The 13,084-nt window shown below is 45.7% G+C and overlaps 1 protein-coding gene across 3 annotated transcripts in view; it reads right to left on the bottom strand.

Annotated features, from left to right (window-relative positions):
- Window positions 1-13,084, bottom strand: part of LOC308184778 (guanine nucleotide-binding protein G(q) subunit alpha-like) — a 135,435-nt gene that overhangs the window by 63,822 nt on the left and 58,529 nt on the right. For all 3 annotated transcript variants that reach the window (XM_080572318.1, XM_080572317.1, XM_080572319.1), the window contains exon 4: window positions 12,481-12,635. In XM_080572318.1, coding sequence (XP_080428444.1) covers window positions 12,481-12,635 — 155 coding nt within the window. The remainder of the gene's footprint in view (window positions 1-12,480; window positions 12,636-13,084) is intronic.

Genomic DNA, 13,084 nt, shown 5'->3' with positions numbered 1-13,084 from the left:
TCTATACTTTGGAACCCATATCTCGGAAACTATTAGCAATTACACCTATTGCCTGTTTTCGTTAGGGAGCCAATCTGTGAAGGGGACAGGGGAAGACATGTTTCCCTACCTGTTCACTCTCCCTTTCTCCTTCACCACCCTCTTATCCCCCGAGCTAGTTACGGTGGTTCTCCGAGATGTTGAATATCCTTGGGATACTCAGACCAGCCTGCTCTTGCTGTTATGTCTCCTGAATGCGCTTCAGGTTTTGGTGAGGGTTAAACAACTACTTAGGAATCTCACCCAGAGATCTGTCTTGAGGCGGGATAGTTGCGAGTGGCAGGGAGTGTGGGAGGATATGGGCAGGTTTCTAGAGCAGTGGTCACCTCCAGTGTTTTGGACATTCACCCCTGAACAACTGCAAAATCCTAAAAAGCTGGCAGAATGCTTGAAAAAAAGGTGTCATGACTCTGGCAGTTCCAAAGTGACACAAATCACTGTAGCGTGCTGGGGTCTGGCTTGTGCCTATCGAGCTGCAATTGATGCTACTATCAACCTAGCTCCAGCCCCTGCAGCCGCTCCAGCTCCAGCTCCTGCAGCCGCTCCAGCTCCTGCAGCTGTTCCAGTTCCAGCTCCTGCAGCCGCTCCAGCTCCTGCAGCCGCTCCAGCTCCAGCTCCTGCAGCCGCTCCAGCTCCTGCAGCCGCTCCAGCTCCAGCTCCTGCAGCCGCTCCAGATCCTGCAGCCGCTCCAGCTCCAGCTCCTGCAGCCGCTCCAGTTCCAGCTCCTGCAGCCGCTCCAGATCCTGCAGCCGCTCCAGTTCCAGCTCCTGCAGCCGCTCCAGCTACTGCAGCTGTTCCAGTTCCAGCTCCTGCAACCGCTCCAGGTCCTGCAGCCGCTCCAGTTCCAGCCCCTGCATCCGCTATAGGTCCTGCAGCCGCTCCAGCTCCAGCTCCCGCAGCCACTCCAGCCCCTGCAGCAGCTCCAGCTCCTGCAGCTGCTCCCACTCCTGTGGCTGGGTCAGAGAAACGAGCTGTAGCAGTGCAAGTTGACCCCACAGAGGGTATTCCAACCCCTGTGGCAGACCCTGTGGCTGGGTCAGAGAAACGAGCTGTAGCAGTGCAAGTTGCCCCTGTAGACAAGGTGAAAAAATGGTATAGAGACTCAGGTCGTTTAGAACGCAGACGGTCTTCTGCTAAGTCTGGGCATAGTGAAGACGAGGCTGGGCCATCAAAGGTGCAGGAGGATGAAGAAGAGGATGTCAAAAAATCAACAGTAACTACCCGGACTCTATACCAGCGTGAGCTACGAGATGTGCGAAAAGATTTTGGTCGCTGCATAGGTGAGCAGCTTGTCACCTGGCTGCTCCGGTGCTGGGACACCGGAGCCAATTGTGTGGAATTAGAGGGCAAGGAAGCCAGGCGGCTGGGATCCCTTGCTAGGGACGCATGCATTGACAAAGCAATTGGAGATGGAGCACGATCTCGCAGCCTCTGGAGGTGTCTCCTGTCAGCTGTGCAGGAAAGGTATCCCTTCAAGGAAGAACTTGTATGTCTACCAGGCAAATGGACCACCATGGAGAAGGGAATTCAGTACCTGAGGGAATTGGCCGTACGGGAAGTAATATATAAGGACCTAGACGATGCACAAACATCCACAGATCCAGATGAAGCCCGGTGTACACCACCTATGTGGCGGAAGTTTGTACGGAGTGCACCATCATCATATGCCAGCTCATTGGCAATACTAACCTGGAAAGAGGAGGAGAATCCCACAGTGGATGAAGTGACTAAAATACTCCGGCAGTACGAAGGAAATCTCTCCTCTTCCCTACAGGCCTGTGTCTCGGCTGTGGAGAAACTCTCTGAAGAGGTCCACCAACTTAAAGAGAATTTATCTTCCCCTCCACCTGAACGAACCAGTGTCCACCAACTAAAAGAGAATACTTTGGAGAAACTTTCTGAAAAGATCCACCAACGTGAAGAAAGATTATTTTCCTCCCCACCTGTACAAACCAGTGTCTCAGCTATTAGGGGTAAACGTTCATCTATACAAGGAAGACAATATGGTGGGCACACACACCGCGCCACCCTGTGGTTTTACCTACGTGACCATGGAGAGGACATGAGAAAATGGGATGGAAAATCTACTGCGACCCTAGAGGCACGGGTACGTGAATTGCAAAGGAAAACAAGTGGGAAAAAGGAATTCTCTGAAAAGTTTGCTGCTCCAACTTCCAGCAGGCAGTCCTTTAGACACAGAAACGAAGATTCTGACCAGGACTAGAGGGGCCCTGCCTCCAGCCAGGGGGAGGAAAGGGACAATCGAGTTTATTGGACTGTGTGGATTCGATGGCCTGGCACGTCAGACCCACAGAAGTATAAGTGGTGAATGGAGTCAAATCTGGTTGGAGGCTGGTCACTAGTGGAGTCCCCCAGGGCTCGGTACTGGGGCCGGTCCTCTTTAATATCTTTATCGATGATCTGGATGAGGGCGTCCAGTGCACCCTCAGTAAGTTTGCAGATGACACCAAGCTAAGTGCGTGTGTCGATCTGCTCGAGGGTAGGAAGGCTCTGCAGGAGGATCTGGATAGGCTGGAGTGATGGGCTGAGGTCAACTGTATGAAGTTCAACAAGGCCAAGTGCCGGGTCCTGCACCTGGGTCGCAACAACCCCATGCAGAGCTACAGGCTGGGAGATGAGTGGCTGGAAAGCTGCCTGGCCGAGAAGGACCTGGGAGTATTGGTTGATAGTTGGCTGAATATGAGCCAGCAGTGTGCTCAGGTGGCCAAGAAGGCGAACAGCATCCTGGACTGTATAAGAAGCAGTGTGGCCAGCAGGTCTAGGGAAGTGATTGTGCCCCTGTACTCAGCTCTGGTGAGGCCGCACCTTGAGTACTGTGTTCAGTTTTGGGCCCCTCACTAAAGGAAGGACATGGACGTGCTCAAGAGAGTCCAGAGAAGGGCGACCAAGCTGGTGAGCGGTCTGGAGAACAAGTCTTACGAGGAGCGGCTGAGGGAGCTGGGCTTGTTCAGCCTGGAGAAGAGGAGGCTCAGGGGCGACCTTATCGCTCTCTACAGTTACCTTAAAGGAGGCTGTAGAGAGGTGGGGGTTGGTCTGTTCTCCCACGTGCCTGGTGACAGTACGAGGGGGAATGGGCGAAAGTTGCGACAGGGGAGTTTTAGGTTGGATGTTAGGAAGTACTTCTTTACCGAAAGGGTTATTAAGCATTGGAATGGGCTGCCCAGGGAGGTGGTGGAGTCACCATCCCTGGAGGTCTTTAAAAGACGTTTAGATGTAGAGCTTAGCGATATGGTTTAGTGGAGTACATAGTGTTAGGTCGGAGGTTGGACTCGATGATCTTGAGGTCTCTTCCAACCTAGAAATCTGTGATACTGTGATACTGTGATAAGGCTTTAGTAGACACCGGTGCACAATGTACTCTAATGCCATCAAGCTATAAAGAGCCAGAGCCCATCTGTATTTATGGTGTGACGGGGGGATCCCAGCAGTTAACTTTATTGGAGGCTGAAGTGAGTCTAACCGGTAATGAGTGGCAAAAGCACCGTATTGTGACTGGCCCGGATGCTCCGTGCATCCTTGGCATAGACTATCTTAGAAGAGGATATTTCAAGGACCCAAAAGGGTTCCGCTGGGCTTTTGGCATAGCTGCCTTAGAGACAGAGGACATTAAACAGTTGTCTACCTTGCCTGGTCTCTCAGAGGACCCTTCTGTTGTGGGGTTGCTGAGGGTTGAAGAACAGCAAGTGCCGATCGCTACCACAACTGTGCACCGGCGGCAATATCGCACCAACCGAGACTCCCTGATTCCCATCCATAAGCTAATTCGTCAACTGGAGAGCCAAGGAGTGATCAGCAAGACTCATTCACCTTTCAATAGTCCCATATGGCCAGTGCGAAAGTCTAATGGTGAGTGGAGACTAACAGTGGACTATCGTGGCCTGAACGAAGTCACGCCACCACTGAGTGCTGCAGTGCCGGACATGCTAGAACTCCAGTATGAACTGGAATCAAAGGCAGCCAAGTGGTATGCCACAACTGATATCGCTAAGGCATTTTTCTCCATCCCTCTAGCAGCAGAGTGCAGGCCACAGTTTGCTTTAACTTGGAGGGGAGTCCAATACACCTGGAATCAGTTGCCCCAGGGGTGGAAACACAGCCCTACCATTTGCCATGGACTGATCCAGTCTGCGCTGGAACAGGGGGAAGCTCCTGAACACCTGCAGTACATCAATGACATCATTGTGTGGGGTGACACTGCAGAAGAAGTTTTCGAGAAAGGGAAGAAAATAGTCCAAATCCTTCTGAAGGCCGGTTTTGCCATAAAACAAAATAAAGTCAAAGGACCTGCATGAGAGATCCAGTTTTTAGGAATAAAATGGCAAGATGGACGTCGTCAAATCCCAATGGATGTGATCAACAAAATAACAGCTATGTCTCCACCAACTAGCAAAAAAGAAACTCAAACTTTCCTAGGTGTCGTGGGGTTTTGGAGAATGCATATTCCAAATTACAGTCTGATTGTAAACCCGCTCTACCAAGTAACCCGTAAGAAGAATGCTTTTGAATGGGGCCCTGAGCAACGACAAGCCTTTGAACAAATTAAGCAGGAAATAGTTCATGCAGTAGCCCTCGGGCCAGTCCGAACAGGACCAGATGTAAAGAATGTGCTCTACACCGCGGCCAGAGAGAATGGTCCCACCTGGAGCCTCTGGCAGAAAGAAACTGGGGAAACTCGAGGTCGACCCCTGGGGTTTTGGAGTCGGGGATACAGAGGATCTGAGGCCCGCTATACTCCAACTGAAAAGGAGATATTGGCAGCATATGAAGGAGTTCGATCTGCTTCGGAAGTGGTCGGTACTGAAGCGCAGCTCCTCCTGGCACCCTGACTGCCGGTACTAGGCTGGATGTTCAAAGGAAGGGTCCCCTCTACACATCATGCAACTGATGATACATGGAGCAAGTGGGTTGCACTGATTACTCAGCGGGCTCGAATAGGAAACCCCAGACACCCAGGAATCTTGGAAGTTATTATGGACTGGCCAGAAGGCAAATACTTTGGGATATCATCAGAGGAGGAGGTGGTCCGTGCTGAAGAAGCCCCACTGTACAACAAGCTACCGGAAAATGAGAAGAAATATGCCTTGTTCACTGATGGGTCCTGTCGTATTGTGGGAAAGCATCGGAGATGGAAAGCTGCTGTATGGAGTCCTACACGACGAGTTGCAGAAGCTGCTGAGGGAGAAGGTGAATCGAGTCAGTTTGCAGAAGTGAAAGCCACTCAGCTGGCTTTAGATATTGCTGAACGAGAAAAGTGGCCAGTTCTCTCTCTCTATACTGATTCATGGATGGTAGCAAATGCCCTGTGGGGGTGGTTACAGCAATGGAAGCAGAACAACTGGCAGCGCAGGGGCAAAGCCATCTGGGCTGCTGCATTGTGGCAAGATATTGCTGCCCAGGTAGAGAACCTGGTTGTAAAGGTACGCCATTTAGATGCTCATGTGCCCAAGAATCGGGCTACTGAAGAACATCAAAACAACCAGCAGATGGATCAGGCTGCTAAGATTGAAGTGGCTCAGTTGGACCTGGACTGGCAACATAAAGGTGAATTATTTATAGCCCGATGGGCCCATGACACCTCAGGCCATCAAGGTAGAGATGCAACATACAGATGGGCTCGTGATCGAGGGGTGGACCTGACCATGGACACTATAGCACAGGTTATTCATGATTGTGAAACATGTGCTGCAATCAAGCAAGCCAAACGGTCAAAGCCTCTTTGGTATGGAGGACGATGGCTGAAATATAAATATGGAGAGGCCTGGCAGATTGATTACATCACACTCCCTCAAACCCGCAACGGCAAGCGCCACGTACTTACAATGGTGGAAGCAACCACCGGATGGCTGGAAACATATCCTGTGCCCCATGCCACCGCCCGGAACACTATCCTGGGCCTTGAAAAGCAAGTCCTATGGCGACATGGCACCCCAGAAAGAATTGAGTCAGACAACGGGACTCATTTCCAAAACAACCTCATAGACACTTGGGCCAAAGAACATGGTATTGAGTGGGTGTATCACATCCCCTATCATGCACCAGCCTCTGGGAAAGTTGAACGATACAATGGACTGTTGAAGACTATAATGAAAGCAATGGGTGCTGGGATGTTCAAAAATTGGGATACATATTTGGCAAAGGCCACCTGGTTAGTCAATACTAGGGGATCTGCCAACCGAGCTGGACCTGCCCAATCAAACCTGTTACGCACTGTAGAAGGGGATAAAGTTCCTGTAGTGCACGTAAGAAACATGCTGGGTAAAACAGTCTGGGCTACTCCTGCCTCAGGAAAAGGCAAACCCATTCGTGGAATTGCTTTTGCTCAGGGACCTGGATGCACTTGGTGGGTAATGCAAAAGAATGGGGAGGTCCGGTGTGTACCTCAAGGGGATTTAATACTGGGTGAGAATAGCCCATGAGTTGAATTGTAGTATGTTAATTATTATATAATACTGTATGTCATCACTACCATGATTGCTATATATCATAGATGAAAATGGTGATTAATTAGAATGTATTGGAAAGAGCGTAACCTGAGCATGACATAAATGGTATGGAATAAGGGGTGGATATCTGTCCTGGTTCCAGTTAGGACAGAGTTAATTTTCCCTCATAGTAGCTGGTAGGGTGCTATGTTTTGGATTAGGATGAGAAGAGCGCTGATAACATGCTGATGTTTTAATTGTTGCAGAGCAGTGTTTACACCAGGCCAAGGACTTTTCAGCTTCTCGCTCTGTCCTGCCAGCGAGCAGGCTAGGGGTGCAGCAGGATCTGGGAGGGGACAGACCCAGGACAGCTGACCCAAACTGGCCAAAGGGGTATTCCATACCATCTGACGTCATGCTAAACAATATATAGGGGTGGCTAGCCGGGGTGGGGGGCCGGCTGCTCGGGGATAGGCTGGGCATCGGTCAGCGGGTGGTGAGCAATTGCATTGTGCATCACTTGTTTCTTACACATTATTATTATTAATACTATTATCATTATCACTATTATTATTGTTGTTATTATTATATTCCTGTCTTAATAAACTGTCTTTATCTCAACTCACAGGCTTCACTTTCCCGTTTCTCTCCCCCATCCCAGAGAGGGAGGGGGGAGGGTGAGCGAACGGCTGTGTGGTGTTTAGCTGCCAGCCGGTTTAAACCACAACAAGAGAGAGTGACCGAGAAGGAGAAGCGGAGACCAAGTGCTACAGATTGACCGCAACCCCCATTCCCCCGTTACCCTGCGCCGCTCAGGGGGGAGGAGGTAGAAGAAGGTGGATGATGGGAAGGTGTTTTCTTTGTTTCTCGCTTCTCTAGCTTGTTAGTAATAGGCAATAAATCTTACTGTCTCCCTACTCTGAGTCTGTTTTGCCCATCACGATAATTGCTGAGCGATCTCCCCATCCTTATCTCAACCCTTGAGCCCTTTGCATCGTATTTTCTCCCCTTTTCCCTTTGAGGAGGGGGAGTGAGAGAGCGGCTGAGGTGGAGTTCGGCTGTCTACCTGAGTAAAACCACCAGAGATCTCTGCAATCACTCGGCAGAGGACAGGGGCGCAGAGGGGGAAATGCTGCTTGAGTGTTTTCTCACTATGAACATAATTAATAAAGCTTCTGTCTGACCTGTTTTAAATTGTACTTGTGTTATTATGCACTTGGAGTCCTGATATTCTCTGACACTTTCAAGACACTCTAAAACCACTACAATCTGCTTAAGTCTCTCTTTAAAACTCATGTCCCCTCTGATAAAAAATAACAACAACAAAAAAAATCCTTGTGTGAGCATATGTATCATTAGGATTGACATCAGAGTCTTTCTGCTCTACTGTATCCACTGTTCTCTACCACATCTGAAAATTTTGCTATATTACAGAAATGGATCGTCAACTCTTTTGTCATATGCAATCTTCCCCCTCAAAAAACAGTTGGAACAAATTAACAAACATGCTCAATATCATTATAATCATGTTTGTATTAACTGCATAACAGCGCACCTTTATGTCTATAGAACTGCATACATAAAACCAAGAAATTTTCCATTAGGAGGGATGGAGTGATGGTTTGATTTTCTTTTTAAAATAATTTACTTGTTGGGTTGACAGACTTTTTCAAAATGTTGAAAGGGAGTATGGAATGTGTAAATAAAGAAAACTGATTATTTACATACAAAGGAAAAGATAACGGGAATGCCATTATTATTTAAATACATACTAACCCCCCGCATAATTTTCAAATATCATTATTATAGCTGCTATTGTAACAGAAAATTTAGAAATTCATTTATTTGTTTTATCGTAGTTTATAACTATTATTGCAGTGAATTATACTCAAGGCTTCTTTAAAGCAAAAGGGTTGGAAATTTACTTTTTTTTTTTCCATATGAAACCTGTTCCTTAGAACAGGTTGCCTAGGGAAATGTTGGAGTCACTGTCCTTGGAGGTGTTTAAGGAATCGTAGAATCATAGAACAGCTTGGGACGGAAGGGACCTTAAAGATCATCTAGTTTCAACCCCCCCCTACAATGGGCAGGGATGCCACCCACTGGAGCAGGTTGCCCAGGGCCTCGTTCAACCTGGTCTTGAACACCTCCAGGGATGGGGCATCCACAACCTCTCTGGGCAACCTGTTTCAGTGCCTTACCACCCTCTGAGTGAAGAATTTCCTCCTAAGCTCTAATCAAAATCTCCCCTCTTTTAGTTTAAAACCATTCCCCTTTGTCCTGTCATTATCTGATTGAGCAAAGAGTTGCTCTCCATCTTTTATATGCCCCCTTTAAGTACTGAAAGGCTGCAATGAGGTCACCCCGAAGCCTTCTCTTCTGTCAGCTGAACAGACCCAGCTCTCTCAGACTTTCTTCATAGGAGAGGTGCTCCAGCCCCTTGATCATCTTTGTGGCCCTCCTCTGGACCCGTTCTAACAGATTGATATCCTTCTTGTGCTGGGGGCTCCAGACCTGGACGCAGTACTCCAAGTGGGTCTTCACAAGGGCAGAGTAGAGGGGGACAATCACCTCCCTTGACCTGCTGGCCACTCCTCTTTTGATGCAGCCCGGGATGCAGTTGGCCTTCCGGGCTACAAGTGCACACTGCTGGCTCATGTCGAGCTTTTTGTGCACCAGAACCCCCAGGTCCTTCTCTGCAGGGCTGCTCTCAGTGAGTTCTTCTCCCAGTCTGTACTCATGTCTGGGATTGCCCCAACCCAGGTGCAGCACCTTGCACTTTGACTTGTTGAATCTCATTAGGTTCATGTGGGTCCACTTCTCAAGCTTGTCCAGGTCCCTTTGAATGGCATCCCTTCCTTCTATCGTATCAACTCCACCACTCAGCTTGGTGTCATCTGCAAACTTGCTGAGGGTGCACTCGATCCCACTGTCTACATCATGGATAAAGATATTAAACAGTACTGGTCCCAAGAATGATCCCTGAGGTACACCACTCGTCACCAGCTTCCACTTGGACATAGAGCCATTGACCACCACTCTCTGGGTGCGACCTTCAAGCCAACTCTTTATTCACTGAATGGTCCACCCATCAAATCCATATCTCTCCAACCTGGAGATCAGGATGTCATGTGGAACAGTGTTAGAGGCCTTGCAGAAGTACAGGTAGATTACATTGGTCGGTCTTCCTTTGTCAACTGATGCAGTCACTCCATCATGGAAGGCCACCAGATTGGTCAGGCACTATTTACCCTTGGTGAAGCCATGCTTGCTGTCTCGGTTCACCTCTTTGCCTTGCATGTGCCTTGACATTGCTTCCAGGAGGATCTTTTCGATGATCTTCCTAGGCACAGAGGTTGAGGCTCACCAGTCTGTAGTTCCCTGGGTCCTCCTTTCTACCCTTTTTAAAAATGGGAGTGACGTTTCCCTTTTTCCAGTCACCAGGGACTTCGCCTGACCGCCAGGAATTTTCTAATATGATGGAGAGAGTCTTTGCAACTATATCAGCCAGTTCCCTCAGGACCCTGGGATACAGGTCATCAGGCCCCATAGACTTGTATTTGTTTAGTTTCATCAGGTGGTCTCGAACCTGCTCTTCACTTACAGTGGGTGGGACTTTGCTCCCACAGCCTCCATCTATGGGTTCAGGGAAACAAAAGACTTGGGAATCCTGACTGTCAGTGAAGACTGAGGCAAAGGAGGAAAGGGTAGATGTGGTACTTAGGGACATAGTTTAGTGGGCAATATTGGTGGTAGGGGGATATTTGGACTAGATTATCTTAGAGGTCTTTTCCAAGTGATTCCATGATTCTATGAAACCAGGGATTTAAAGAAATTCACCATTCAACAGGCAATACAGTAATATTATGGAGTGGCAGCACTGTATGCTATTGTGTTGTTAATGTGATTGAACTGTGTATTGCAATCGTTATATTTTGCTAAGTGTAACTTACATTTGTATTGTGATTTCAGTATACTTTATATCACTCTGCTAAATCAGAAATCCCATGTAACAGCAACTATCTTCAAATAAGTAAATTTGATATTAAACATTACACCCTCCATGCATGGAATATCTAAAATAACCTAGTCAGAGAGTACTGGACTCTGATAATTAGCATTAGATGCTTATTTCCTACTTTAGAGACTTACTAATTCTAGTCCTCTAAGGCAACCATTAAAATATATGGATTGATTCCACAATAGATGTGATACTGTTTTCAAAACTGAAATAAAATTAGGACCTACAAATATAAGAAATTCAAAGTATAAGAAAAATTCTGTTTCAACTTCTACTTACATTTGCTGTTCATTTCAAAATGAACACAATCTGAAAGTATATTGTCAGCCTAATTAGTCTCTTAAAATTTTCTTTCACTGCTTATGTACCCTAAAGATTATCTGTCACTTATATGGAACGTCCTATGATTATTAGCTTTCTTACCACTGAAAATACAATATTGTATATTTGGGGACACTGAGAACCCATGCAATACAAGAGAGTTTTTACTGTACTTTGCACCACTGCAATGAAATATGCACATGCAAATAATAAAAGTGATATATTGGGAAGGCAACTAGCTCTACGGGACAGCAGATTGCATGGGAAAACATGAATCCTGTATGTGGTGTTTATAAATCAGAATGCTTTGTGATAATAGAGTATCAGAGCAAATACGAGCAGACCTAATTCATGTACCAGTAGCTTTCTAGCTGCCTAAATTGCATCAGCAAAATTTTAAGTTTGTCTTGATTCACTCACGTATATAGGGTTCTGCTAGATAAGGATCCTCAGACTACTGTGCAGATAAATCTCACCCCAGAGCTCTGTTGTGAGTAAGGCCAAGTTCCAATGACTTTAAATGGAACCTTCATGGTGTTTTTCAATGTCTTCTGCACTTTCCTCAGTGAGAGACTTCCATTCATGCCAACCTGACAAATGGAGTCTGGAATGATATAATCATTAATTTTCATAGCTAATATAAAAGTTTCAGTGGAGACCGTGGAAGCTTTTGCCATAGTTCTAATAACCAAATTAGGTAACTTAAAATAATGGGCAACACCAAAAGGTCATCCTCTCCTTCCATCATTTTTCTCTCCCCTCCCCCCCCAGCAACAGACAAAAAATTTCAACAGATCTATATACTACATTCCTCAGGGCAACTGAATTTCTTGGAGCCAATCTTTAGGCAGCCCTCAGGGTCCAATGTTAAATTCCACATTGCTATTTTATCAGAATTTGGCCACAAGAGAGTAGATACATAGCATTCAAGACCAGGTTTAGTCGCATGTATAGTTGATCTATAACAAATAGGATTTAACTTAAAATGCTTTAAAAAAAAACACTTTACAAATTGAAATCTGTTTTCAGTTATATGTTTGCCTTCTTAGCCATGTTCTTTCAAGATTAGTCCTTTTTTGTATAGAAGATGTAATCGTACAAGACACAAGAATACTTGCTTGGTACTATTTACCTCATCACCAGGACTGCAAAAGAAAAGGGAAAGAAAGGAAAGGGGAAGAAAATAAAATATAAAACAGAAGTTCTATGGCATTATAATTTGTATGAATTGCATGGAGGGCTTCCCTTGGTTACACTTCCCAGTGTTCACTGCTGTCATTATACTCCATGAAAGTACTTTTGCCCAGCTTGCATCTGTGAGTTTATGTCAGAGGAGAGTAAGGGCTTGAACAGAACTAACAAAAGAACAAGAAAAAACATCAGCAATTAACAGCAATTAACTCTCCCTAGTAATAAACTTACTGTAAGATTTCAAATGATCATAGGCTTATGTTTTGGGAAACAAACACACTCCTACTAGATACACTACCATCCTTAAAGTAGCCTTTACGTTCAAGTTATTAAGAGTATGTTTCTGCCTCATATGCATGCACACACACAAAAACACCATACAGATATGTATACAAAAAATATAATAAAAAGAATTGCTTTGTTAGAAAAAACAGAAAATAAGAGTTGTAGCCACTATATACTTACTACTTAGTTGAATCTGATAACTGATATTCCCGTCGTCTGTCATAACATTCCTGGATTCCAGGGTCATTCCATAAACTTCTTATTGCATCTACATAGGGGTTCCCAAAAGTTGACACCTTTTCTACATCGACTTCTCGAACTAACAGTGCATGAACCTAATTTGAAACAAAGAAAACAATAAAATTTACTTCATTTTCTATGTTTACAAAGAGTTCATGCGCAGTGAAAAAGATTAACAGGAATAATTTTTCAGACTGGCCATCTCACCAATGTGAGGTTATGAATGAATGATGATAAGATGTGTTCAAACTAAGAAAAATAGTAATAGGGATGATATTACACAAAAAGGAGAACTAATGAATTTGTATATGGGCCCTTATTTCAGAATAAACTTATCCTAATCCAATACTATTTAGCTGAAATGAATAAAATGTTCACATTAAAAATTATATTTAAGCTAATTTTAAAGAAAGCTTTCATTTTTCAGATATGATTTTAGTGCATATAAAATACCTGCTTTTTAATGATGTTACCTTGGCAGAGTTAAACTGATGAAGTACAGAGAATGGGGAGGAGGAGATTTGCCTTTCAAATAGATTCATTA

Source organism: Anser brachyrhynchus, assembly GCF_964034855.1.
Source record: "Anser brachyrhynchus genome assembly, chromosome: W".
NCBI classification, from domain to species: Eukaryota; Metazoa; Chordata; class Aves; order Anseriformes; family Anatidae; genus Anser; species Anser brachyrhynchus.
This window is presented reverse-complemented; position numbering and strand designations above follow the sequence as displayed.